Source organism: Mus pahari, chromosome 22 (assembly GCF_900095145.1).
Source record: "Mus pahari chromosome 22, PAHARI_EIJ_v1.1, whole genome shotgun sequence".
NCBI lineage: Eukaryota > Metazoa > Chordata > Mammalia > Rodentia > Muridae > Mus > Mus pahari.
In genome coordinates this window covers 7,436,976-7,464,846 of record NC_034611.1, presented here as the reverse complement: position 1 = coordinate 7,464,846, position 27,871 = coordinate 7,436,976, and the positions used below count along the sequence as shown (strand labels likewise).

Below are 27,871 nucleotides of genomic sequence, written 5' to 3'. Positions count from 1 at the left end.
AGAGACACTGAAATTGATAGAGGAGAAAGTGGGGAAAAGTCTAGAAGATATGGGCACAGGGAAAAAATTTCTCAACAGAACACCAATGGCTTGTGCTGTAAAATCAAGAATTGACAAATGGGACCAGCCCAGTTCTTAACTCAATAGAAGTTTATTTTGGCATTTTTTTTTCTTCTTCTAGAATTTTATCTAGTTCACTTTTTGTTTGTTTTTTGTTTTTGCTTTGTTTTTGTTTTTGAGACAAGGTTTCATGCAGCACAGGCTGCTTGGACCTCACTATGGTAGCCAAGAATAGTCTTGATCCTTCTGCTTGTTTTGTTTGTTGTTGTTGTTGTTGTTGTTGTTTTGTTTTTTCAAGACAGGGTTCCTCTGTGTAGCCCTGGCTGTCCTGGAACTCACTCTGTAGACCAGGCTGGCCTCGAACTCAAGAGATCTGCCTGCCTCTGCCTCCCAAGTGCTGGGATTAAAGGTATGTTCCACCACTGCCCAGCTCATTTATTTATTTTATATATGTGAGTACACTGTAGCTGTCTTGAGATACACCAAAAGAGGGCATTGGATCCCATTACAGATGGTTGTGAGCCACTATGTGGTTGCTGGAAATCGAACTCAGGGCATCTTGGGGAACAATCAGTGCTCTTAACTGCTGAACCATCTCTCCAGTCTGTTTCTAGCTTTCAAGTGCTAAGATTACAGACATTTGCTACTTATGCTCAGCTGGTATTCTTTCACATAAGCTTGCTTCCAGATTTTTAACACTGTAAGTACATTGTATAGAAAAAAAAAATAACACTATGTAAAGAAACATTCATATCCAAATGTTAAGCTTATTTCTTCTACTATCATCTAAATATCCATAGCTTTAAAAAGATCAATATATTTAAAAAGAATATTTGTATAGAATATTAAGCTTGCCATGTTAATATAGTTATTCACATCATGACTTCAACTTTTTTTTAAAGTAGTCTGTTATTCAAGAGAAAAACAAGACACATAAAACATTTAGGGCAACTTAAATGCTGGGGTGAGTATTGCTGTCTCTAAATATATATGGAATTCAGAAATAAAAATACAAATATAGAATGCAAAAAAACTTTAAGGAAGAAATAAGAATTTAGTTGGGCATTGAGAAATGATTGAAAATTATGGTGATAGTGCATGCCTTTAATCCCAATGCTCAGAAGACAAAGACAGGCAGATCTCTTGTGAATTCAAGGACAACCTGCTCTACAGAGCAAGTCCCAGGACAGCTAGGACTACATAGGAAACCCTGACTTGAAAACTCAACGACAGAGAGATATGAGCTTCTGGGAGAAGTGAGACTATAGAATCAGCCAGTTTCAATGCACAGTACACTTGTGCACAGTCAGAGCAGCTATTCTAGGTAAAACTTCATATTTGTTATAAGCAGAAGGCAATGACTTAAAATGCTCAGTGACTTGGAAATGGCCCAGATATTTACTTAAGTTTGATGTAAAAAATATGGAAACTTTTAAAAATCACAAGCCAGTGATTTTAAAAATCACTTTGATATTATAATGAATCCATCATAAAATTAAATCTCTTAATTTTTTTATATTTTTAACTTAGCTACTGGCTTTTGCAAAGAATTTGAATATGGAATTCAGCTTGGAAGCAGAAAGAATGATTCATGGCTATTATCTAGCAAGTCGCAGAATAAGAACAGATTCTATACATGGATCAAAGCTGTCAGCATCTGCATTAAAATATTTGTAGGTATTCAAGTCAGGATTATAAGGTCAAAATTGACTTTTAGATATGAACATAATTAACTTGTTTTTATATTTGTTTTTTTGTTTGATTTATGATTGGTTGGTTGATTATTTACTTTGTTTTAGAAAAGTTTAAGATGACTTAATGACTTCCTTTGTTATAGTTTTAAGTCATTCAGACAACTAATAACTCTCTTCGCTGAATTATTTTTAATGGATCTTCCATATGAGACATGCCTGAAAGAAGTACAAAGATTTCAATGCAAATGATTGATTTTTAATGTGGTTGTTTGTGTTTCAAGTATGTTGTAGTTGGACCTAAAGAAATTTTCTTTCCTATTAAGTAATTTAATATTCATATGTGCATAGAATGTGTTTAGATCCAATACACCTCCATTCCCTCCCTCTGAACTCCTCCACTCTTTCTCCCAATAGTGACACTACATTGTTTCTTGAACTTCTTTTCATTTATGTATTTAGTGTAGTGTCAAGAATTGCACACAAGGGCTGGTGAGATGGCTCAGTGGGTAAGAGCACCCGACTGCTCTTCCAAAGGTGCAGAGTTCAAATCCCAGCAACCACATGGTGGCTCAAACCATCCTTAACGATCTGACTCCCTCTTCTGGAGTGTCTGAAGACAGCTACAGTGTACTTACATATAATAAATAAATAAAATTTAAAAAAAAAAGAATTGCACACAAGACTTCTGTATGCAAGGCAAGCACTGTACAGTAAGACATTTTCCCAGCCTGCTCCTTGTACTTTAAAACACATTAATAAATGCATTGTTGTTCTTTTAGGAAGTAAATAATGAATAGTTCGTGTTATAAAAGAAATTAAGGACATCACAGAGTCTTAAATGAGTAGTGCATCCTCCTAACACTGTGTATTGCTGCCCATGCCCCCAGAGGTAATCACACTGTTAACAGTTTTGCATTGCAGGCTCTCACAGCTGCACCCAGCTTTTTTATGTGTGTGCTGGGGACTGAACTTCGGCCCTCATGCTTGTGTAACAGCCCTTTACGGACCATCTTTAACTGTATGTATGTATGTATATATTTGGTTTTTTAAGGATTTATTTATTAATTATGTATACAGTATTCTGCCTGAATGTATGCCTGTAGATCAGAAGAGGGCACTAGATCTCATTATAGATGGTCACGAGCTGCCATATGGTTGCTGGGAACTGAACTCAGGACCTCTGTAAGAACAGCCAGTGCTCTTAACTTCCGAGGTATCATCTCTCTAGCCCTGAATGTTCTATTTATTTAAGTCAGTATGTTAAACATATATATAAGCAAACAAACATATTTTATATTGATAATAGATACATTCTGTTTTCCCAAATGAAATTATACACACATAGCCACATCAGCATCACTGTGTTGAGAATGTGATATTATGGTGTGGCTCTATCAAAGTTTATAGTCCCTCACTTAGAGCCCATTACTCCATTTGATATAGTAAAATACAATCTCAAGTTATTAAGATCAAGAATAAAATGATCCAATAAACAAATAAGTGTGTAGGAAGCTCCATGCATGGGTCTATGGCGATAGATATGTTAATTACTTTCCTCAACTATATGATTATTTAAATAAAACTGAAAATGGGGAAGATGAGCCAAGGTACAATCAACTCATTCATGAAAATTCCTAAGTACTAATCAGAATTACATAGTAAGTCATATGTATAATACTCACAAAACTACACTGCATCAGTTTTGAAGTTCCACTCTCTCATGTTGCCTTTTGTCTGTGGTAAGAGACTCTGTACTTAAACTTCTATAACCTCATATTACATATGACTATATGGCCCCCAAATCAGGCAGAGTTAATTTTAATATAACTCTACCTTTGTATATTGTATGGGCAAATACTGAGAGTGGGTATGGGTTTATATCAGCTAGGTAAAAGAACACTTACTGAGAAAACTCATTAAGTCTTCAGTTTTCTCCTCTTCTGTAGAATATTCGTTTCTCCCTCATTTTATGAAGGTTCCACACATATTTTTCAGGATTCTGAATGAGGAGACTAGGGTGGGTTACAATAATCAAATATGTTACGTGGAGAGATGTTCACAGATTTGAATTATGATCTTGATCTAGCAAAAGGTTAATAGAATAAATGTAAAGTTTACAAACAAGTTCCCAAACTTCCTCATATGTGTGGCTGTGTGGAAAGAGGGTGGTGCACCTAATAGAGATTTCATTCTGACTGTGATTAATGTGAACAAACATATAAAATGTATTAATAGAACATGTGGGCTTGCGAGATGGCTCAGCGGTTAAGAGCACTGACTACTCTTCTGAAGGTCCTGAGTTCAAATCCCAGTAACCACATGGTGGCTCACAACCACTGGTAAGGAGATCTGATGCCCTCTTCTGGCGAGTCCAAAGACAGCTACAGTGTACTTATGTATAATAATAAATAGGTCTTTGGGTCAGAGCGAGCAGGACCTACTGGAGCCATCTGGGTTGACCAGAGCAAGCAGAAGTCCTAAAAATTCAATTCCTAACAACCACATGAAGGCTCACAACCATCGGTTCAGCTACAGTGTACCCATAAACATAAAGATAAATAAATCTTTGGTTTTTCGAGACAGGGTTTCTGTCCTGGAACTCATTCTGTAGACCAGGCTGGCCTCGAACTCAGAAATCCGCCTTCCTCTGCCTCCCGAGTGCTGGGATTAAAGGCGTGCACCACCACACCCAGCATAAATAAATCTTTAAAAAAATATTTTAAAAAATAGAACATGTATTAAGATGAAGAAACTGAGAACTCCATCTTACCTCCACTCTGACAGTTAAATGAAACACAGGATACAATGTTGTAAAGGTTAACCAAATCAGGTCATAGGAAAATAGCTAAAATATTAAGAAAGTTGTGTTTCACCAGATATGGTTTCCCATACCTTAAATCCCAGCACTCAGAGGGCAGAGGCAGGTGGATATCTATGAGTACTGCCAACCTGATAGCAAGTTCCAAGAGAGCTGGGGCTACATAGAGACTTTATTTCAAAAAAATGAAAGACAAATTATGTTTTATGACATTGTGTGTTCATTTGTGTGTGTACGTAGTTTAGGCTGGAACCCAAGGTCTTGTATCTTTGAGCCATACCACTAACCCTCCTGCCATTACAAATACTAGGAATATTTACATTGGAAAAAATAAACCATGAACCAACTATGAAAATAACAACATTTGAAGAGTTGTCATATTTTGATCTCTAGTTCTAGCATATGGAACGAGACCAGTGGGTGGAAACTACAGTGACAGAGTTTATCTTATTCAGTATCCTATCCTATCCTCCTATACACACACACACACACACACACACACACACACACACACACACACACACACACACTCACTTCATGTCGAAGTTACTCCCTGACTCTCTAGTAGCCAGCAGTTAAGAGGCTCACACTTGCCTGATGAAAGCTGAAAGTTATTGCAGGTAAAAAGCAGTTTACATGTTTAAAGAGGTAAGTTACTTCTACAAGTAGTGAGTGTTAGCATATGTTCAAAGGGGATGAGGTACTGAGTTCAGGATGCTGTGGACAGAATTTGCTATGTATCAAGAATTTTGAATTCTAAGATTCCATGGGCTTTAGATAGATGAGGGGCTGACAAAGGAACCAAGGATCTCTATCTGTGGAAGAGATGTTTAGTCAGACTTGTTCCCCCTTCTTTGTATTTATTGGAGCAGAACTTGGAGCAGGGGATGAGGAGTGTTAAGCAGAAGCCCCCTCCCCCCCTTTTTTTAAAGATTTATTTATTTATTATATGTAAGTACACTGTAGCTGTCTTCAGACACTCCAGAAGAGGGCACCAGATCTTGTTACGGATGGTTGTGAGCCACCATGTGGTTGCTGGGATTTGAACTCAGGACCTTTGGAAGAACAGTCAGGTGCTCTTACCTGCTGAGCCATCTCACCAGCCCACCTTCCCCTTTTTTGATAAGTCAGATTTGCTTCTTCTGACACAATTTATTTAAGATTCTGGGAAAGAAATAGCTTAAAAGAAAAAAATAGTGTGCAGACCTTTAACGTGTAGCTCATGTTATGTCTTGTTTTGTTCCTGTTTAAATTTATTTTTTATAATATTTTTACTAACCTGTTTTCCTTTTTAGAGTTTCTTTATCTGAAGCTCATGCTCGACTGAATTTAAGGAATAAAGTGCTCAGAGAAGATGTACTAATTGCAGCCTTATTGTTTGAAATCTCTCTCACATTGAAATATGGTAATGCACTTAGTAATACTAAATATTCTTAACTTATTAAATTATTGCTATTTTAAATATTTCAAAATAATTAGTATTTATTGTTATTGTATATATCTTTTTTTTTTTAAGTGGCACTTTTTTTTGTTTTAAAGACTTATTTATGTATTATATGTAAGTACACTGTAGCTGTCTTCAGACACTCCAGAAGAGGGCATCAGATCTTGTTACGGATGATTATGAGCCATCATGTGGTTGCTGGGATTTGAACTCCGGACCTTTGGAAGAGCAGTCGGGTGCTCTTACTCACTGAGCCATCTCACCAGCCCCGGATATATCTTTCTTGAATTTGAACATTTACTGTTTGTTCAAGAGTTTCACCATATAGCCCAGGCTGTTTTGTGAACTCTAAAATTATACTACGTCCATCTCTAAGCGCTGGGACTCCAGCTATGTCACCATGCTGGTGGCAGTGTCATCTGCTAATAAGCACTGACGTACACACGATTGCTATTTGGAGTATTTGTGAGACTTAGCCTCACAGCACAGGCCCAGGCTCACCCTTGACTTGCTGTCAAGTCTCAGCCTCCCAAGTACCTAACTCTCTGGAAAAGCAGCAAGGGTTCTTAACACTGAGCTGTTCCTTCACTCCTACAATCAAGCCAAGCACTCTTAGCTTAGGATCCCAAGGGGCTTGTAAATTATTATGTATAGATTTGTAGGTGTCCTTCCCAAAGGAGACAGACTATAAGTTTTATGAAATAGGTTATAGAGAGAAATGATTACTAGACAAGACTGTCATCCTGAATTAAACACTGGTTCCAACAAATACTAAATAAGATATTAAGTATTTGTATTTGAGTTTACTTAAGGCTGTATCTTATCAAATCAGACATTGTTTTCTATACCATAGACTGCCTTCCCCACACTCCCTATCCTCCCACTGCTTCTTCCTCCATGACTAAAGAACAGAGTGAGAGAAATAAGAATAGGAGGCAAGCAAAGAAAAACAACAGCAACAAACACAAGCAAGAGCAAATAAATGTAAGGGAAAGGAAAAACAAAAGGATGTGATGGAGGGGAAACTAAAACGAAGAGTTTTTTTAAAAAAAGAGAAAAAGATCTCCCAATTGTGAATTAAGTCAAAGCAAACTTTAAAAATGTGAGAGAAAAGCCAGGCAGTGGTGGCGCACACCTTTAATCTCAGCACTTGGGAGGCAGATGGATTTCTGAGTTCAAGGCCAGCCTGGTCTACAGAGTGAGTTCCAGGACAGCCAGGGCTACAGAGAAACCCTGTCTCAAAAACTAAAAAAAAATAAAAATAAAAATACTAAAAATACTGAGTCTTATCTTAAAAAGCAGATAAAGTCAAAATACAAAATATTGTACAAAGGAAACAAGGCAAAAAAGTTACATATAATATACATATATATGAGTATAAATTGCTAATAATGGAAAAGTCCATAAAATATTAGATGGAGAAACAAAAAAAAACTCCTAAAGTAAAAGATATTGCTTAAGTGGACAAAGAAAGGGAGGGAGACAAAGGACAAATAATTTTTTGATACATTTATTTATTTTAAACTCCAGATTTTAATCCCTTCCTTCCTTCCAACTGTTCCACATCCCATACTTCCTCCCCATGTCCCATCTCAAAGCGGATGTCTCCACTCCCCACCCTACATTCCCTGGGGCCTCCAGTCTCCTGAAGATTAGGTGCATCTTCTCTGACTAAACCCAGACTCAGCAGTCCTCTGCTGTATGTGTGTTGGAGGCCTTATATCTGCTGATATGTGCTGCCTGGTTGGGGTGCCAGTGTCTGAGAGATCTCAAAGGTCCAGGTTGAGACTGCTGGCCCTCCTACATGGCTGCCCTCCTCAGCTTCTTCCAGCTTTTCCCTAATTCAACCATAGGGGTCAGCAGCTTCTGTCCATTGGTTGGGTGCAAATATCTGCATCCGACTCACTCAGCTGCTTGTTGGGTCTTTCAGAGGGCAGTCAGAGGACAAATCATTTTTAAAAATGTCTCCGAGGGCTGGAGAAATGGCTCAGCAGTTAAGAGCACTGACTCTTCCTGGGGTCCTGAGTTCAATCCCCAGCAAACACGTTGTGGCTCACAACCATCTGTAATGGGATTCAATGCCCTCTTCTGGTGTGTCTGAAAACAGCTAGTGTATTCCTATAAATAAAATAGATAAAATCTTTTTTTAAAAAAAATGTCCCCAAGACTGGACATGACCAGTTATATGCATGTAGGTTAGCTAAACTTGGGCAAAAGATAAATCCTCTGGAGAATTGCAGGAAGACAAGAATAAAGGAGACTTCTATAAGGAAAGGTTATTTAACCTGAAGGATGAGATGGAGGGCAGGTAGAAGGCACTGCAATAAGTACAGGTGCTTTCAAGAAAATGAGAAGTCAGGTGACTAAATCATTGCCAATCAAGCTATAAACACACACGAGTATTAAAAAAAACTGAATTTTTTTTTTTTTTTTTTTGTTTTTTCGAGACAGGGTTTCTCTGTATAGCCTTTGCTGTCCTGGAACTCACTTTGTAGACCAGGCTGGCCTCGAACTCANAAANCCNCCTGCCTCTGCCTCCCAAGTGCCGGGATTAAAGGCGTGCACCACCACACCCGGCTAAAAAACTTAAAGAGTTTTAACCTTGAAATATAATTAGAATAGAGATGGTATTTTAAGTCAAGTGGATGAAATCACCTAAAATATAGAGAATTCCTTAACTGTCTTTGAAGAATTCATGTTTAGAAATGGGTTGAAAAAAAGAAAAAGCTAATAAGCAGAAACCAGTTTATAGAAGAAAGGTATGGTGTTCCACAAGCTAAGAATGGGTTTCCAAAGTGAGTGAACACTAGACACATGCTATGGAGATTACAATTCCATCTGTTAGCCAGAGGTTTGCAGTGCCTACGATCATAACTGTGGAGCTAGAATAGAAATGATTGGATAGGTGTGGCTATGGAAACAGACCAGAGACAACTAGCTGGGGGATGTGGGATCCAGGGAGGGATTTTCTCAAATGAAAATACTAAAGTACTTATGATATACAGTAAACTAATGATAGTATGCAGTCAACACTATGATGGCCCAGGCTTGTAGTGGAGAGCAGCCTGGTCCTGAGTGTGGGAACAATCAGAGGTAAGGATTCCATAATACATAACATGTATAGAGGGATGGGCCTGAGAGAGGGCTCTAGAACCTGGTTGGGTAACATATACTAAAGACATTTAAAATGTTTAAATCAGCTACATGTGATAATCAGTGCTCAGGGGCAGAGGCAAGCCAGCCAAGACTACCAAAATAAAACTATGACGAAACCCAATATTCAGTAGTTAACGTTTAAATCCTTATTTTGTTGAAACATACCTCCATTTTTAAGATCTTGTTTACACTCTATTTTGTTCTTCATTTAGGGGCCACTGCATTTTGTGTTGCTCCCAATGCATTATTTCCATTTGAATTGTATAATGAAGAATATTTAGAGCAAAGAGATCTCTACCTGACTCAGTGCCAACAGCAGCTCCAACAGTTTATTGCCACATGTGGACCTGGGACAACTGTCTTTTCTAGTGATGAATAAGCAATTTAAGAATTACCTTTCATGCCCCCTTAAGCCTTGGTAAATGTATGATTTTGGAGTAATGGTTCAGATTATTATCATTATCTCAAGGTTATTTGTTAGAATGTCACTTAGAGTATGAAATGTGGCCCCTTCATAATTACAAATATGCAAATCTAACATCTAAACCAAGAACAGAAATTTAAAACACTTTACCTACCCAACATACCCAGCTTAAAAGCTCATTAACTTACCAGTGAGGAGTTCAAATCACTGCAGCTTAATGACACAAAGTGCCTATTTAAGGCCTTTAACATGTGCATTATGGGTATATTGTTTTATAAAACTAAATGTGGAGTTAAGGAAAGCTGTGGAAATCTTATCATATGCCTCCTGCTATATACAACCAAAGTGACACTAAAGACAACTTCGTATTACTGGGGTCAAGTGGTCTTCCTGCCAGGAGGTGGTAGGCACTACAGGGTCACACAGCATTCTATTTTGGTACTTGTTCTGAACAGCAAGTTAGTGATCTAGTACATACAAACGAAGACTTGCTTTGTGCCTTTTCATATGGTGTGGTTAAGTCTAGGTCTCTAGGGTACAAAACAATTCTTACATAAAATAAACATTCAACATACCTGAAAAGCCTAATGTTCAGAATTTCTATCCTGGGAATCAAATCCAGAGCTCTGTGCCTTGTTAAGACAGTTAACCACTTCCCCAGCCCTTTCAAAGGCCCAAGTCATCAGAATGTTGAATTTTTTAGCCTACTTACTAAACTTAGGGATTCTGTTGGTTAAAAATTTAGTCAAGTGTTCACTCTAAATCCAGTTTTAGAGTTTCAGGTATCCTAGACAGACTGCCTAATCACTTTCTCTCCTGCTGTGCATTGCTGCCTACTTACTAGCCAGCCATCAGGATTGTATTGACAAAAAAAAAAGTCCACAGCTCATGAAAGGAGAAATTTATTTTACTATGAGTATGACATTTTAAAGAAATTACTGCCCACACAAATTAAGATTAACTATTTCTACATAACTTATTTTATTAATATCAAATTAAATACTAATTTTCATCATTTGCTTCTGTTCGTGGTTTCTTGACTTTGTTCATGGTCTTCATTTTACCTTCCAAAATGTGAGCTGCACCTTCCCAAAAGAAAAAGACAGTCAGAAGCCCAAAATCATTTTTTTTCCATCTCAAACTAGGCCCAGGTGACCCTAATGATCTTCAAAACAAAGTGGCTCCAGTCCCTCAGTGTTATCAAACATTATTCAAATCCAGAGACATGACTGATCAAGCAAACTTACACAAAACAATGAAGGGTTTTTAGAAATCACAGCTCCCAATGTTGGACATCCACTACAGCCACCTACATGCTGGAGAGAACAGACAGTAACCCATTTTAACAATGCCATCACTCATTAGTCATTTGCATCATCTATATACTGCTGGCATCTCAGTCTTTTAAGATTCTCTCTTCAAAGAAACACTCAGCTGGGTAAACGGCAAAAACTTATGTCATCATTGTGCCAGCTATTAAGTCCCTATGTTAATCAAACCACAAAGAAAAAAAACCACACAATTTGTACCTTGTTCTTTGCAAATGTAGTCCTGGTAGCTTGTTTCACTCACTCTCCATGACAAGTTTTTGGAAAGTATTTGTTCAAGCACCTTCAAATGAGACAGGTTTTGTTACACCTAAAAATTAAAATATTTGATTGTGAACTCTCATTTTTTACTCGCATGTTTTAGTACCTTGTATGAGTGTGCACTGGCTACTTTTATGTCAACTTGACACAAGCTAATCACTGGCGTAGGAAGCTACAATTGTAAAAATGCATCCTTAAGATAGGGCTGTGGGCAAGCAAGCCTGTAAGGCATTTTTGTATCAGTGACTGGTGAAAGGGGGCAGCCACCACCCCTGGGCTGGAGGTCCTGTGTTCTCTAAGAACCAAAGAATAAGCTAATAAGCATCATCTGCTAACTCCAGGTTCCCGTGGTACTTGAGTTCCTGTCCCTTCATCTGTCCATCACAGACAGAAAAGCATTTTATTCACGCCCTTCACTGGCAGTACTAACTTAAAGGGTTGAGTACCAAGCCTTTGCTTATCAGTCTTGGGGCTTGCAGAGAAAAGTTAGAGGCATATATGCAATTGTGCAGACCATCACTGGCACATTAGAACAGGAAACGGTATGGCCAGAGTCACAAATCATATCCTACTTAACTCCAAGAGAATTAATGACTGAACCCATTAACTGGAGATGACTTATGACTTGCAAAATGAGAAATCCTTAATCATTTTCATATTTGAAAAGCTGAGTTTACAGAAATCCAGAGTACCCAACTTGGTTTATAAAAGTATAATATACAATTCTGAAATGGTGTCTTCTTTTGTACCCATATGCTTCAGAACTTAACACTACCACCTTCTTTTGCCAGCATCTCGTACTTACAGGGTTGATTCAGGAATAAAACTTTTTAGAGTGCTGCCAATACTTCAAAACAAACTATCAATCTTTTAAAAATAAAAAACAAAAGCCTAAAATTGGCGGTCTTAACATCTTAGAAGCAATACTTTTCCGCCTCTGTAAAATTTCCTATGGAGAAATGGATTACTCACTCAGGAAGCCTGCATGGTGGCTTTTCTTGGGGACACAAAGGGCCTCCCGCCAGCGTGCAGGCCCAGGTGAAGGCTACCGCCAGAAGCGGCCGCTTCTCCCTGCACTTGGAAGCGTCCAGAGGAGCAGGCCTTACAGCTAAGCCCGGGTAAGATTTGGAGACTTTCAAACCGTGAGCGCGCGGGAACGCGCCACGCCAAACCCGGGAGCCACGGGGCCCCGTACCCGGCTAGTGACCGGCGCCGCCAACCAGGAACCCCTCTCCGCACCCACGGGGTTAAGTAAACCGCAGGACTCGCACCTGGAAGAGCCCAAGGCCACGCCGGGCTCGGCCGCCCGGGGCCTCCGCTGCCCGCCATTCGGCACGGTCCGCTTGCGCTCCACGGCGCTGCCCGGAAAGGAAGTGGCCCAGCGTGCGCGACCCTAAGGCGCTCCTGTAGGCCCCGCCTCTTCCGGCCAGCCGTCTTCTGCGTGCTCGCCTCCACCCCTCCTCTTCCTGCTCTGTGTTTCTATTGGGGCGGAGGGAGCAGGTTGTGGGAATTAGTGGGAATACTTCCGCTAGAGCTATGTAATTAATTTTGCAAGTAATGAATAATACTGGGATGGAGAGATGGCTCAGTGGTTAAGAGCACCGACTACTCTTCCGAAGGTCCTGAGTTCAAATCCCAGCAACCACATGGTGGCTTACAACCACATGTAATGAGATCTGACACCCTCTTCTGGTGTGTCTGAAGACAGCTACAGGGTACTTAGATATAATAATTAATGAATCTTATAAAAAGATGAATAATACCTTAAAACAGGACAGTCTCCCAGTCCAGGTCCTTATGTTTGCTGGGTCTTCTACATCCTCACCTACTCAGTGTTTAAAAACCGTTGGTATTAGCAAACCTATTTAATTTTTTTTTTAAGATTTATTTTATTTTATATGTACGGGTGTTTGACCTGCACGCTAGCCATGGGTGCCTCACCTGTGAACCTGGTACTGACAGTGCTCAGTAGAGAATGTCAGATGCCCTGGAACTGGAGTTATGTGAGAGAGAGTTATGAGCCAACTTACAGTGTGGGTGCTGGGACTCTAACCCTGGGTCTTCTGGATGACTGCTAAGACATCTCCAGCCTACAGCAGCTCCATTAGAGTTAGTGTTCTGGAAGCAGCAAACACAGGGACACACTCACAGAGAGAGAGAAAAATGGGTTGTCAGGAAAAAAAGAGAAGCCGTTAATGAGTTTGATTTGTAGTAGTAATAGAATTTTTCTTAGTCATAAAGTAGTCACCTATTATATGTGTTAGAGTTACTATTGTTGAACTTAATGGTCATGATGAAACACCACAACCAAAAGCAAGTTGGGGAGGGAGGTCATGGAGGGGTGAAGCTTACTGGCTTATCTCATGCCTCCAGAGGTATCCTCGCCTACAAAGAGCTGGCTTCTCTCTCAGCCTCTGACTTTTTACTCTGCTTGGCCTCAAACTAACTCTGGCAATCTGTTCTCATCTTCTGGCTCCTTCTCATTCTCTGGCTCATTCTGTGCCTTCCTCATCAACCACTAATTAAAAAAATGCCCTACAGGTTTGCATACAGCCTGGTCTTATGTTAGCAGTTTCACAATTGAGGGACTCCTCTATAGCATGTGTCAAATTGACATCAAACTACCCAGCAATGTTACCTTGTTTGTGAATGTTATGATTGCATTGATTTTCTAGTTTTGAATTTTTTATTGGTAGTGTATTGCAGGATTTTTGTTCACAAGTGAACCCTAAGATTGTGTTATTTAGTTGGAAAAAAAAAAACAGTTTTTAATTGTGGTGTGTCTCTGCCTTTAGCATATGCCTTTATTTCTTCTGGCCTTAATACAGACAGGCCCTTAGTAAACACCTTGAATCCCACCCAACAGGAAGATAAAATTAGTTTGTAGAAGGAAGCATCCATGTTTAAAAGTGATGTCTAATTGAGTGGCAGACAAAGTGATGAGTCAGAGAAAGATTTAACAGAATAGGATACAAGGAAAGCTACTTGAAGGACAGGCAGAGGAAAGGCCATTTTACTGGGAGAGTTATACAGAGACAGGTTACAAAGAGAGAAAAGATATAGAGAGAGAACAAGTGAAGAAAGAATAAGCCAGAGAAGAAGGAGTCAGAAGATTAGAGCAGATTGCCAGAGTTAGTTTGAGGCCAATTGTAGTAAAAGTCAGAAATTGAGAGAGAAGCCAGATTGAATCAGTCAGCTTGGAGAGGAGTCTGAGCCAGAGCACCTGGGTTGGCCTGCCAGCCAAAGTTCAGAAAGAATAGGAAGGGGTGAACTTATTCAGCAGTAAGTTTCAGAGCTTGAAAACATTAAAAGCCTAGATTAGATTGTATGAAGGCTAGAAGCTACAGGACTAGGCCTAGATTAGAAGCCAAAGGCAGAAAGCCTCAGAGATGAAAATGATTTCAGGCAAATAAAAGTCACGTTTATAGGGGCGCATTATGTGTGTGCTCACATGGCGGCCAGAGAAGAGCTCCAAAGACTTGTTCTGTCTTTCCACCTTTATATGTGTTCTTAAGCTGGAACTCAGGTTGGCAGACTTGTACAGCAAACACCTTTATCTGTCAAAGCATCTCAATGGCCTGAACTTTCATATTTTATCCATGTTATTTAATCTCATCTCTATTCTTGAGTTCTGGCTACAAAACATTAGGCTAGATGCCAGAAAAAGAAATGTTTATGATCTTGTCTGAAATATATACATGAAAAAGTAAAATCAAATTCTTTTTTTGTTGTTTTTAATGTATACTGTAGCTTCAGTTCCATCCTTGAATTCCTGCCTTGAGTTCCTTCAATGATGAATTATGATGTAGAGTTAGTTGTAAACCAAAATAAACTCTTTTCTCCCTAAATTGGTTTTGGTCATTGTTTTATACACAGCAAGAGAGAACGAAATTTGGACACCATAAAATCCCTGTGCACTGGGGATGTGGGTGAAGGAAAATCCCTGGACCTCAGTGGCTCCCCAGCGAAGGTTTAAAAGTAGGATTCCTGTGAGATTATAGCTGATTGTCAGCCACACCTAGAGAGGAATGTTTGCTGAAATAGACTGTCTCCAAGGATAATCTGTCATGGTTGAGCAAACTGTTCCAGGAAAGCAAGGCCATTGTGGCCTTCAGGTACTCTCCACTGTAGTGTCTGACCTTCATTATTGAAATGACAGTCTTATCTGCTGAGGTCAGACTCTGGCCTCTTTCTGCTTTCCGTCTCTTTGAGCTCTGAACTCCAACTGCCAGTCTATCTTAATCTCTGAGTTGCAGGTTCAATAATATTCTGTCCCAAAAAAATAAGGTGAAGCTGGGCATGGTGGCGCACGCCTTTAATCCCAGCACTTGGGAGGCAGAGACGGGCAGATTTCTGAGTTCGAGGCCAGCCTGGTCTACAGAGTGAGTTCCAGGTCAGCCAGGGCTACACAGAGAAACCCTGTCTCTAAAAACCAAAAAATAAAAAATAAAAAATAAAAAAATAAGGTGAAGAGTGATCTGTCTCTAGCCTACACACACATGTATGTACATGTACACACAATACACGTAAGTAATAAGGTGGGGACTGAGCACCTGATATTGACCACCATGTGGCCTCTGGATGTGTGCACGCAGAAATATGTACACACACACACACACACACACACACACACACACACACACACACACACGAACAGCTGTTAGATGACAGACCCCGTGGAGCCTCTCTTCAAACAGCAGACAGGCAACACCTATGGTGGCCTTGCAACGCACTCCCATACTCCAACCCTTCAGCACCACCCACCCAGCCCACCACCTGCATCAAGCAGAGTAGATTTGAATTGCAACTTTACTCTCTTATCTAGTGCCTTCTGACTCTGACTCCTACACTTTCTAGAACAGACTACATGGTGTGGAGCCCCCCATCCCTCCAAACATTTGTAAGAGAAAAATGACCTTTGTCATCCTTGAACTGAAGGCTCTCTCATCAGAGCCCCATTCTTTTCTCTATGGTATTGATCATATGACCCTCCTAATAAATATCTTCTAAAGGATAATTGTCTCAGAACCCTTACTACTAGACCTAAAAAAAAAATCTTCTAAAAATCTAAAACTGAGGGGAAAAAAAAAAAGGATACAGATCCTAACAGAGGAGTTTGGAATCTTTGTCTTGGGCCCCAAATGCTCGCTATTTCTTTTGTCCAGACCACTTTGTCCTGGGTCATGTAAGAAAGAGGAACAGACATAAACACGTGTTCCCCTCTATCCTAGTTCCTATAGGACAGAGGGACTGATTGAGGGTTGACTCTGACGAGCAGAAAAATAAACCTCTTGCCTTTGCTTCGATCTGCATCTCAGTGTCTCACTTGGGGTCATCTCGAAGTATAACACTGACCGAGGGAGGGGTTGTCATACACCTCAAGGCTAGTCACTAGAAGGTGACCCCAAATGGCCATTACAAGCAGTTTTTGTACTTTTTAGGGGCACAGGTTACATCGGCAAGGTTACAGTTCAAACTTATTGGCTAAGCATAGTGACCTCTAAATCTATTGGCTAGCAAGCATGACACGCATTTGAATTCTACCTGGGATTTTCCAGAAAGTCGGGTAACTTAGTACATTCTGAGAATTTTTTTTATTCAAGAATGTTCCTGTGAGTGGAGAGTGGAACCTGGTCTAGCCTTGACACCAGGAGGGAGGGGGAAGCTGTAAGGAGGGTGTGGGACTGGAAAAAGCCCTTAGGGTCCCTCACAACCAAGAATTGTTTTTGTCTAAAAGAACTGCAGGAACAAAAATGGAGAAGAGACTGAGGGAAAGGCAGTCTAGTGACTGGCCCAACTTGGTACCTCATGGGGAGGTACCAAGGGCTGACACTATTACTGATGCTATGATGTGCTCACAGACAGGATCCTAGCATGGCTGTCTTCTGAGATGCCCAACCAGCAGCACAGAGGCACATACTTATACTCGACCATTGGACTGAAGTCGGGGACCCCTATGGTTGAACTAGGAAAAGGCTGGAAGAACCAGAAGAGGAGGGTGACCCCATAGGAAGACCCTCAGTCTCAACTGAGCTCCCAGACACTGATCTGCCAACCAGGCAGCATACATGAGCTGGTCCAAGCCCCCCGACACACACACACACACACACACACACACACACACACACACACACACTTATGCAGCAGGGGACTGCCTGATCTGGCCTCAGTGGGAGATGATGAGCCCAGTCCTGGAGAGACTTGAGGCACCAGTGAGGGGGAGGCCTGGTGGTAGGGAAGCATCCTTTCAGGGATGGGGGCTGAGGGGAGGAGGACTGGGATGAGGAACTGTGAGAGGAGGGACCAGGAGGTGGGCAATGGCTGAATTATAAATAAATCTTTTTAAAAAAAACATTTAATATAAGACATAAGGAATTAACTATTACAAAGGATTACTAGTATTTTGTGGTGGTCAGGAGACCAAGGAATGTCACAACATCACAGCACGTACAGACCTCATGAGAGATTTATTGAGGAGGGGTTGTGCCTGAGCTGGGATGGAAAAGAGAGAGGCTTTATAAAGGGTATGGAGCGTGCTTATAGGGAAAATACACGACCTGCGGCAACAGTGGATGCACGTTACACTGATGTTGAGACATTTTCGGCAGGTGGGAATGGGAGCGCCTGTTTCTGGGGTGTGGGTGGTTTTCGGTTTTCCAGCATTAGGAGATGCATCTGAGGGTGCCTTTGAGGGAGTTTTCAGAGAGGAAGGATGTCTCACCCTGAAAACTGGGGTCTGGTCCCCTGAGAAAGGTTCCTCCCCTGCAGGTTGGGTATTTAGACAACGGCCCCTATTCCCCTCAGGGCTTGAAGAAAGTTCCCGCTTGGTAAAAAAAAAAAAAAAGGGAGTCACTCTCCTTATCTCTGGCAAGAGAAACTTGTGGCCATTAACACGTGACTGTGGTGGAGCGGAAGAGATGGCTCAGCCATTAAGAGCCCAGGCTGCTCTTCCAGAGGTCATGAGTTCAACCACTTGCTGGCTCACAAGCATTTGTGCTAGTGTCCAGTGCCCTCTTCTGGTGTGTCAGTGACAGTGTACTCACATAAATAAAATAAACAAACCTCTGACTGCTGCCGGTGCCTACTAACTCGAGAAAGTTACCCTCTAGGCTCCCTCAGTCCCTGCTCACAAGCCCCACTCCAGTTCACAAGCCCACTTTCTTCTGGTCCCATTTAACCCTGAACATCTTTCCATGGTCACTTCCTGCTTTCTCAGGAGACAGCCTTTGGCAGTTTGGAATAATGCTCTACTTTTTTTCATCTAAGGAGTGGCTATTTTGGTTTCTTTCTTTTTTTTTAAACATTTATTTATTTATTTTATGTATATGGGTACACTGTGGCTGTACTGATGATTGTGAGCCATCATGTGGTTGCTGGGAATGAAGGTTGCTCACTCCTGTCGAGGAACCCACTCACTCAGGACTAAAGACTTATTTATTATTATATCTAGCTACACTGTAACTGTCTTCAGATACACCAGAAGAGGGAATCAGATCTCATTACGGATGGTTGTGAGCCACCATGTGGTTGCTGGGATTTGAACTCAGGACCTTCGGAAGAGCAGTCAGTGCTCTTACCCACTGAGCCATCTCTCCAGCCCGCTATTTTGGTTTCTTTACTGCACCAATTTTCAATAGGTGGCACCACCCCTTGGGTTGGGTTCCAGACTGCATGAGAGAGAGGAAGCCAGCTGAATGCCAGCATCCATCTCCAGCGACCTGCCTGCAGCCGTAATAGGAATGGCAGTCTCACGGTCCCTCCACCACACCTCCCCATCCTGAAGGACAGTACCCCTTCTTAAGCCACAAACCCAAATGAATCTCTTCTCCCCCTAAGTTGCTTCTGTGAAACAATGAGAAAAGGAAGAAGCCAACAACTTTGAATTCTGTAGCTCACCTATGGATCCTGATTTTCGACAAGGCTGCCAGAGACATTCAGTGGGAGAAAAGCCACTTTCCAACTAACGGTGGGAAAAAAAAAATGCAGTTGATGAACTTGGGTCCTTAACTTACACCATGGACAAAAATTGATCTAAAGTGCATCAAAAATTTTAAAAATTCGTTAGTTTTGTACCCTCACTGTATGCGAATGAGAAAAGCCGTGTCTGCAGGTACAGACTGATTAGAAGCTCGGTGCTCTGGAGAGACTGGAATGTTGCAAGTCCAGAGGCTAGTTCCTCTGAAACAGCCACTCTTTGCACAGCTCTCGGTCTGAACTAACATCTTGTAACTACTAGAAAAAAAAAAATCCCTTTTGGAATCTATTATCTTAGCAGACCACTGGCTTAAACCAACACCAAGCTAAGAATGTTATCAGACAGCATCTGAAGCGTATAGAAGACTCTCCCATTTTTCTCCACCTCCTGTTAATTCCACTGGGAAAGAATAAGTCCACTATCACATTTTTTTTTTTTTTTTAGCAAAATGTGAAGCTAATTTTAAATACTGACCAGGAAAATAGACACTGGCCAGGCCCGTACCCTAGATTCCCAGAGAATGGCGCAGAAGTGCATCAGTGAGGCATTTATAAAGGCAAAACCCACAAGGCTACGTACTTCCTACCTTTGACCAATTGGGGACAAGCATACATGCTGACATACTTCCTGCCTTTCTGTCTCCTGCCTATGTGTGATCAAGCATATCCTGGGGCAACCAAACTTGCTTATGGAATTGAAAACATGAGTTGTTACCTTACATGAACAACTGACCCAGCATTCCGTGAAGTATTTGTCCTTGGGCAAGTGGGGCTTACGGTTAGAGGTGGGTTTTGTTTTATAGATTTCTTAAGCACATTAATTTAAGCTTAAAACACAACTTTAAGCCATCACATCTGGCACCATGGACTGGATCCAGCATTCTCCAGCAGTAAGCAGATCGGTGGGAGGTTCTGGCCTCTCCACTAATGAATTGAGTCAATGTTGCTATCTACAAATGCACCTTAGGGGAAAACTTAAGGATTTAAACACAATAGAACTAAACAACAACTGTCCATTGGTAATAGAACCAGAATTACTTTTAAAAAGCTTAGTATTTCGCTGGGTATAGTGGTGCATTCTTTTAAATTAATTAATTAATTTTATGTATATGAGTACACGGTGTACACTGTAGCTGTCTTTAGACACACCAGAAGAGGGCATCAGATCCCATTACAGATGGTTGGGAGCCACCATGTGGTTGCTGGGAATTGAACTCAGGACCTCTAGAAGAGCAGTCAGTGTTTTTAACTGCGGAGCCATCTCTCCAGCCCCCATGATGGTGCATGCCTTTAATTCCAGCACTCTAGAGGCAGAGACAGGAGGATCTCTGTGAGTTAGAGACTAGCCTGGTCCACACGATGAGTTACAGGACTAAATACGGAGACCATGTCTCAAAAAGAAAGTTATTATTTCTGGAAATGCATGTGGATATTATTTTTCTCCAGGTGGTCAGACTCTGAAATAGTTATTTCCACATGTAACTCCCATTAGTAAATTAATCCCTTTAGCCATCAGTCTTTGCTTATAGTGGAGAGTGACTTGAAGACCTCCTAGGTGTTCTAATAGAACACTGGTGGGAACTGGTAGGAACTGGTGGTAACAGCCACATCCTTGTACTCTGGAGCTCAGTTGTAAGCATGTCAAAATCGAGTTAATGCAAGAGAAACATAAATGACCCTAGTCAGAAATGCATGACTTTCCTATATGAAAGCCTTTCACCCTCCGGCAAGATTATTTTTAAACATAATATTGACATTGAGATAATCGTAGCATTTATATATTTTGTCCAATTTAAAATTCCAAATCTGTGGAAAAATACATTGAATTGTCAGAAAATAGGGCATTGATCTAGATGAAATTTGATGCTTAGATACTTAAAGCACATGAACTTTACTGAGATAATTTTGTTGAAAATTACCTAAATTACTTATGATTTTTGTCTGGATCTAAAACAGCCATGCAGCTTAATTGTCAATGTGAAACACTAGGATTTTCCTTCTCCATTTAACTTAACTTCCAAGTTAATAAGCTTTGAAAACAACTACTTAAATCCCATCATGAGAAATTCTCAACCTAAGAGGATGTTTTAAAATTGTTCTAACTGTCCAATGGGAAGAGAAGCCCCTAGGAGCCTTTGGAGAAGGTTTTCTTTTTGATGAGTAGATACACATGGGAGGGAGTTACTCTTCCTCGGCCTGTCCTCATCTGTGTACGAATGCCCGGAGTTTCTCCCCTATCTTCTGCAAGGAGGACCATTGTCCACAGAGAACAAAGCAACCTAGAGACCTTGCTACGTTGCTAAATGAACTAGGTTTCACCAACCTCGAAGCCACCAGCATCGGCTTCCTGTTATGTGAAATAATACAGCTTTTCTCACTGCTTAAAAAAAAAAAATTATCCAAGAATGATTACATAGTCAAGAATGTAAGTAGCTGAAAATTTTAAACTAAGGTTAAAGCAAGGTTATTTATACCTCAATCATAGTCTAATATAAATTATGTCCTGCAATTAACATCCCATTAAACCTCCAGTGAGTTACAATAAGGAATTAATGACTCTTTTCTCAAATGTTGCCAGTTTCCTTTTTAAAGGACAATAAGCATGCTGTTCTCAGGAGTCTCTAAGGGAAAATAGAGTGATTGACATGGAGTAAGTTAACTGAAAGGAATAGTTAACTGGAGGGCATAAGACTGCAATTACAGCTACATGGAAAGTAAATTTAAATATCCTCGGTGTGTATATTATGCATATGTGTCAGAGACCCCTGTGCCCACCTCCTAGAGGGTGTCATGCTTTGTGAGCACGCTCCAAGAACTTGGAAAACTTGCTTTGCTGGGGAGGAACAGAAGACAGACACACTTTTCTGATCTGTTTGCTAATCACACAGGGCAAAAATGCAAATTGCAAGCACCCTTTACAAGAAAAGCAGGGCTGGTGCGATGGCTTAGTGGGGAAGAGCACTGACTGCTACTTCTGTTTTGTTTGTTTGTTTGTTTGTTTTCAAGACAAGATTTCTCTGTATAGCCCTGGCTGTCCTGGAACTCACTCTGTAGACCAGGCTGGCCTCGAACTCCACTCTGCCTCCCAAGTGCTGGGATTAAAGGCGTGTGCCACCACCGCCTGGTCTGGCTGCTACTTCTGAAGGTGTTGAGTTCAAATCCCAGCAACCACATGGTGACTCACAACCACCCATATCGAGATCTGACACCCTCTTCTGGTGTGTCTGAAGACAGCTACAGTGTACTTGTTTATAATAATAAGGGCTGGAGCGAGCAGGGACTGAGCAAGCAGGGTTGACCAGAGCAAGCAGAGGTCCTAAATTCAATTCCCAACAACCAGATGAAGGCTCACAACCATCTGTGCAGCTACAGTGTACTCATATACATAAAATAAATAAATAAATCTTAGAAAAAAAAAACGAATCAAGAAAACAAGAAAAGCAGACAATGGGGCTGGTGAAATTGCTCAGGCAGTAAAGGCGATTGTCTGATAAAGATGCTTGCACTGCAAGCCTGGCAACCTGAGTTCAACCCCTGAGTCCACGACGTCAAAGTGGAGAGAGAGAAGCACCAACTCCTTCAAATTGTTCTCTAACCTCACACACAAGCGCCAAGGTGTGCACCGTGCACAGGCGCGCACACAGACACTGCTAATACATTTAAAAGTGTAAAGAGAAGGAAGCAGGTGTCTTCTGTCTCTCGCGTCATGTGTTCAGAAGGATTTATGAATCTCGCTGTTCTCGGTTTAAACAGCGTTTCACATGTAGGTTTCTTTCGCTCTGTCTCTGATGCACCTTAACCATTTCTGTCAATTCATATTCAGCTTTCAAAACTCAACCTGGCCGCCAAATTCTTCTGCTTCTTTTCTTCTGTTGGGCTTATTAGAACACGATCTAAGTTGATTCCTTTCTTCCTGTAGACGAATATTAGGACTAATAAGTGAGACAAGTTGTAAATTCCCAGACCTGGCAGAAGCTGATGAACTGAGGGCCAAGATACACTCGGTCTGTGGCTTCATCCTTGTCTCCTTTTCCTCTCTGGCCTCTGCTTTCTCCTCTCTTTTCTCCACCCCCAACCAAGTAACTCAAAACCCACCTACCTACCTCTGATCTCTCCAGTAATTGGCTGAGCCAATTCTATTTAATCAATAGTTTCAAATCGAGGAACTAGGTTTGTACAATAAAAGCCTGTAAAGGTAAGAATGCACTCTTAAGCCTAGACCTTTTGTACAGAAATAGCATTGCAGTACATGGCAACAGACCACAACCTTGTGACATTTTTGCTGTGGCAACAGACCTTACCCAGACGTTTATCCCAGACTCTCCCCTCCTCTAGACTGTTATCTTTAGGTCCCAGTCAATAGAACCCGTCCTTAGGGGAGTGTCATGTGTACTTCAGAGCCTGCTGACCTCTATCTTAGAGACCGCACCAGATCCTAGGCCCTTTAGCTGTAGATCCTACAGCCAAGACTCTGCCTACTGTGTGAAACCAGCCTTTTGATGGTTTCACCTATGTATTTAAGAAATGTGCTGATTGATAAATTTATTTGTTACTATAAATTTCTTTCTTTTTTTTTTTTAAATGTGCTCTGAAATTTTTTTATTTAATTATTTATCATATGTAAATACACACTGTAGCTGTCTTCAGACACTCCAGAAGAGGGCATCAGATCTCGTTATGGATGGTTGTGAGCCACCATGTGGTTGCTGGGATTTGAACTCAGGACCTTTGGAAGAGCAGTCGGCAATCTTAACCACTGAGCCATCTCGCCAGCCCCCTATAAATTTATTTCTGTTGCTATGAAAACTTCATGAACTGCTGCTTTCTTAAAACATGTTGCTTGAGATAATCCAAATCCGATTTCCCGAGCCACGTTTGCCTCCAGAATAATCTGTTGCTCATTCTGTGCGAGCAATGACATCTTACTGACTTCCTGTGACTCTGGAATTCCCCTTTCTCCTTCCTTCTCTCCCTCCCTCCTTTTCTTCCTTCCTTTCCCTCCCTTTTTCCTTCCTTCCCTCTCTCCTTCCTTCCATGTGAATTGTACATGTGCACATGAATTCATATGTGTATGTGAGGTTTGAGTGCAGGCATATATGGGGGTACCACAAGACATTCTTGAAGGTCACGCCTCACCTTCCATCTTGTTTGAGAAGTGGGGGGGGTCTCTGTTTTGGTTGATTTCATGTCACCTTGCCACATAATAGAATTATATTAGTTTATAGAATTATGAGCAGGGTGCCTCAACCAAAGAACTGTGGTAGACTGCCTGCTGTTTGTCCTTGTCCTTCCCTCATGCCCCGGAGTTAATTCACCCTGCTGTGGTGCGGCTTCCTTCATGGATATCAGGACCTGCATCTCTCATCATGGATCAAGGGTAAACAACTCTCTAGGAAACTTCCAGACAGGACTGCTGAGGCCGCCACCTTATAGACTGAGCAACCACCCATTTTCCAGACTTTCAGGTGTGAGACCACTGTTGTTGCAATTTTAATATAAGCTGACTTAATCAATTTTTTTATTTTTAATTTTACCTTCATTTTATATGTATGAATGTTTTGCCTGCATGCATGTCTGCGTAACATGTGTGTGTCTGGTGCCTGCAGAGGCCAAAAGAGAGTGATGGGGTTCTTGGAACTGGAGTTACATACGGATGGCTGTTAACTACCATTTGAGTGCCAGGAATCAAACTCTGGTCCTCTGGAAGAGCAGCCAATGCGCTTAACTGCTGAATGACCTCTTCAGTCTCATTAATTCTTACATATTCATTCATCCCAATGGTCCTGCTCCTTTAGAGAACCCTAATACAGGATTTCTAAATGCTCATTAGTGAGTGTGCCTACTATGTTCCAGAGTTTCTCCTGCGTCTGCCTGCCACCATGCTGTAAGTGGATTACAGGCATGTGCTTCTATGCCTGGTTATTATGTGAGTCTTGGATTCAGTCTCAGAACCCCATGTATCTTGGCCCTTATACACAGAAGGCAGCTTTGGGGACTTAAGAGGCCCATGCACTCCTTACTTGAGTTTGAACTGAAAGTGTATTATTTTGCTCAGTTTGCATTTTCTTCCTTTCTTTTTTTTGAGAGAAGCTCCCTCTTTGCAGCTCTAGGTTCTGGTACTTGCTTTGTAAACCAGGATGACCTTGAACTTGATTCACTTGTTTCTGCCTCCCAGGTGATCAAAGGTGTGTGCCACCCTGACCAGCTTGAAGTTTGCATTTTCAAGGTATGCATGATTTCATTCTAGGAGGAATCTGCCCTTGGAGGCCTTCAATTCAAAGGAAGGTAAGCCAATTAAACAATTAGAGGCGAGCACTCCCTCCAGAGCAAACCGCCGACCTTGGCAGACGTATCCGCTCACGGACAGTCTCCAGCTCACCTACTAGGTGGGATCTAGATCCTTTTCTAGAATCAATTTTGCCTTTCATGTTTCTCTCCTTAAGTTTCACTAGACCTGGATCCCTGCTGCAGGAGGAAGACCCTATTCTAAGCAAGCTGTGGGCAGAACCTTTCAGTGGCTGGAGCTCACGGTTACAGGTCTGGGAGGTTATGGGAAGAGGAGAGACTGTGGTTTGCTGAAGCAGGCCTGTGTTATGTTAAGGTATTTCCACTATCATTCTCACTCACTCTAGACTCTGGGAGGATGGAGAGGAAACAGGACTGAGTGTCACTGGATGCTGTGCTGCTTTCTGGCCAGGTGTAACTAGGTCGAGCCTAGTTTTGGTCTGCCTCTTCAAGACAGCTTCTTGTGTATCCCCCCAACCCCATCCCCAAAATACAATCACACCTGTAGCCTGTTAGGTCTCTCTCCTCTCTCTGGAAGGAGGATCTTCAGAGTTCCCCAGTGTTTGCCTTCCCTCAACACTCCTGTCCCTACTGTTGTCATTTAGCTGTTAGCTGGTGTCACATGACTCCAGCAGCTGGGCTGACAGCAGTGAAGTTACAAGAGTGTAAACGGGTTTTTACCAGCTGTCCTGGAACTTGCTCTGTAGACCAGGCTGACCTATGAACTCAGAGATCTGCCTGCCTCTGCCTCCCAAGTGCTGGGAATAAAGGTGTGGCACCACCTCGTGGCTCTTTACCAGTACGGCAATTTTAATGTCAAGGAGTTTTTTGTTCCACATGGTATATGTATTCATCTACAGGGAGAATTGAGATGGTTTATAATAAAATATACTTTAACAATTAAACTTAAAGTTTAATTTAACAATTAAACTTTATTTGAAAATTCTAATGTTTGCAGTCAAGTTTCATGGAGTTCTCACTGTTTGCAATGTCCATGCAGATCTAAGAAAGTAGATGCGCTCCAACCCCTCCCTCAGCATGCTTGGTTCCAGAGGGCAGATGTGTATGTGAGGTTTCTCAGTCACATCCATATGCACAGGAAATGACTACTGACATAATCTTTAAGCATAATATTCAAGATTATTCTCCAGTTTACAATTTAAAAGCTTCTGAGAGTTAAATGCTATGGCATAGTTTATAATGGAGCACTCAAGTGACTGATGTGTATTTCAGTGAACTGGTCTCTCTGAGTTGAAACTATGACTTGTATAAACAGGAATGGAAATCCTTCTGGGTTTATGTAGTTAGGTAAGAATATTCCCAACTGTGCTGCCTTCCCATCTGTGTGCCGCTCCCAACCTGCAGGAAGGGGGTCTACAGGATTTTAGAATTTTACAGGATTTTCCAGAACAAAAGTCACATGTAAGACTATCAGCCACCACTATACAATACAAGTAGACAATTGTTTCTCTGAGATACACATCTTATATTTCTCTTGGGTTCTTTAAAAACTTTGGAACCTTAGTTGTTTGGTATTTTTTAAGTTACAGGAACAAAGGAAAATCCAAAAACTCCCAAGTGTGCGGCTCGGAGGGAAGACAGCAACACTACACTGGTATTATCCAGGATTACCCAGAACCCTCCAGCAATGACGTTAAGAAAACGAATTATTACCAGATTAGAGCAAAATCTCCTTTTTCTTTTTTTCAAGATATATTTATTTATTTTATGTATATGAGTACACTGTAGCTGGACAGATGGTTGTGAGCCATCATGTGGTTGCTGGGAATTGAACTCAGGGCCTCTGCTCGCTCGGGCCCCACTTGCTCCAGCCCAAAGATTTATTTATTGTTATATCTAAGTACACTGTAGCTGTCTTCAGACACACCAGAAGAGGGCGTCAGATCTTGTTATGGATGGTTGTGAGCCACCATGTGGTTGCTGGGATTTGAACTCTGGACCTTCGGAAGAGCAGTCAGTGCTCTTAACCGCTGAGCCATTTCTCCAGCCCCAAAATCTACTTTTTCAAATAAAATATATAATTGATCTGATTTGGGATAACACATAGAAAAGGGCGCTTTGTTGAAGTCATCTCCCCAAAAGCTAATGGATCAGAGGAATCTGATTTATAGCTCTTGCCAGCAGAACAGAACAAACTGTACAGCCAACGCATAACCAACAACTTGGGTTATTGTAATAACAAGTAAGAGTGACCTACCAGTTGATGAGTGGCTTGTGTGGCCACTTCAGAGCCATTTTACCTGCAAAGATTTCCTCAGAAACACACTGAGGAACAGAGGCCCATGGAAAAAACTTAATGTTAACTGCCTGTCTGCCCCCTAAAAAATGAACTTCTAAGTGCCTGAATACTGTCTCTTTAAATAAAAAGCAGTGGTTCCCTTCATGAATATAAAATGAGGCCTTTTG

At 41.2% G+C, this 27,871-nt stretch overlaps 1 protein-coding gene, 1 long non-coding RNA gene and 1 other non-coding gene across 3 annotated transcripts in view; 1 reads left to right on the top strand and 2 right to left on the bottom strand.

Annotated features, from left to right (window-relative positions):
• The window catches only part of Mcmdc2 (minichromosome maintenance domain containing 2), a 38,671-nt gene extending 29,094 nt beyond the window's left edge, over positions 1–9,577 (top strand). Inside the window, exons 13-15 of the mRNA XM_021222416.1 lie at positions 1,591–1,733; positions 5,868–5,977; positions 9,385–9,577. Of these exons, the coding sequence (XP_021078075.1) occupies positions 1,591–1,733; positions 5,868–5,977; positions 9,385–9,551 (420 nt within the window). The 3' untranslated portion in view covers positions 9,552–9,577. The remainder of the gene's footprint in view (positions 1–1,590; positions 1,734–5,867; positions 5,978–9,384) is intronic.
• Positions 9,578–10,541: 964 nt separating this feature from the next.
• Positions 10,542–12,544, bottom strand: LOC115062965. Its single transcript, XR_003842861.1, has 4 exons — positions 12,457–12,544; positions 11,126–11,234; positions 10,844–10,912; positions 10,542–10,681 (listed from the first exon to the last, which is right to left on the bottom strand). It is a non-coding gene; the product is annotated as an uncharacterized LOC115062965 (long non-coding RNA).
• On the bottom strand, positions 10,984–11,070 carry LOC115063030. The gene has a single exon (XR_003842913.1). It is a non-coding gene; the product is annotated as a small nucleolar RNA SNORD87 (small nucleolar RNA).
• Positions 12,545–27,871: the final 15,327 nt, after the last annotated feature.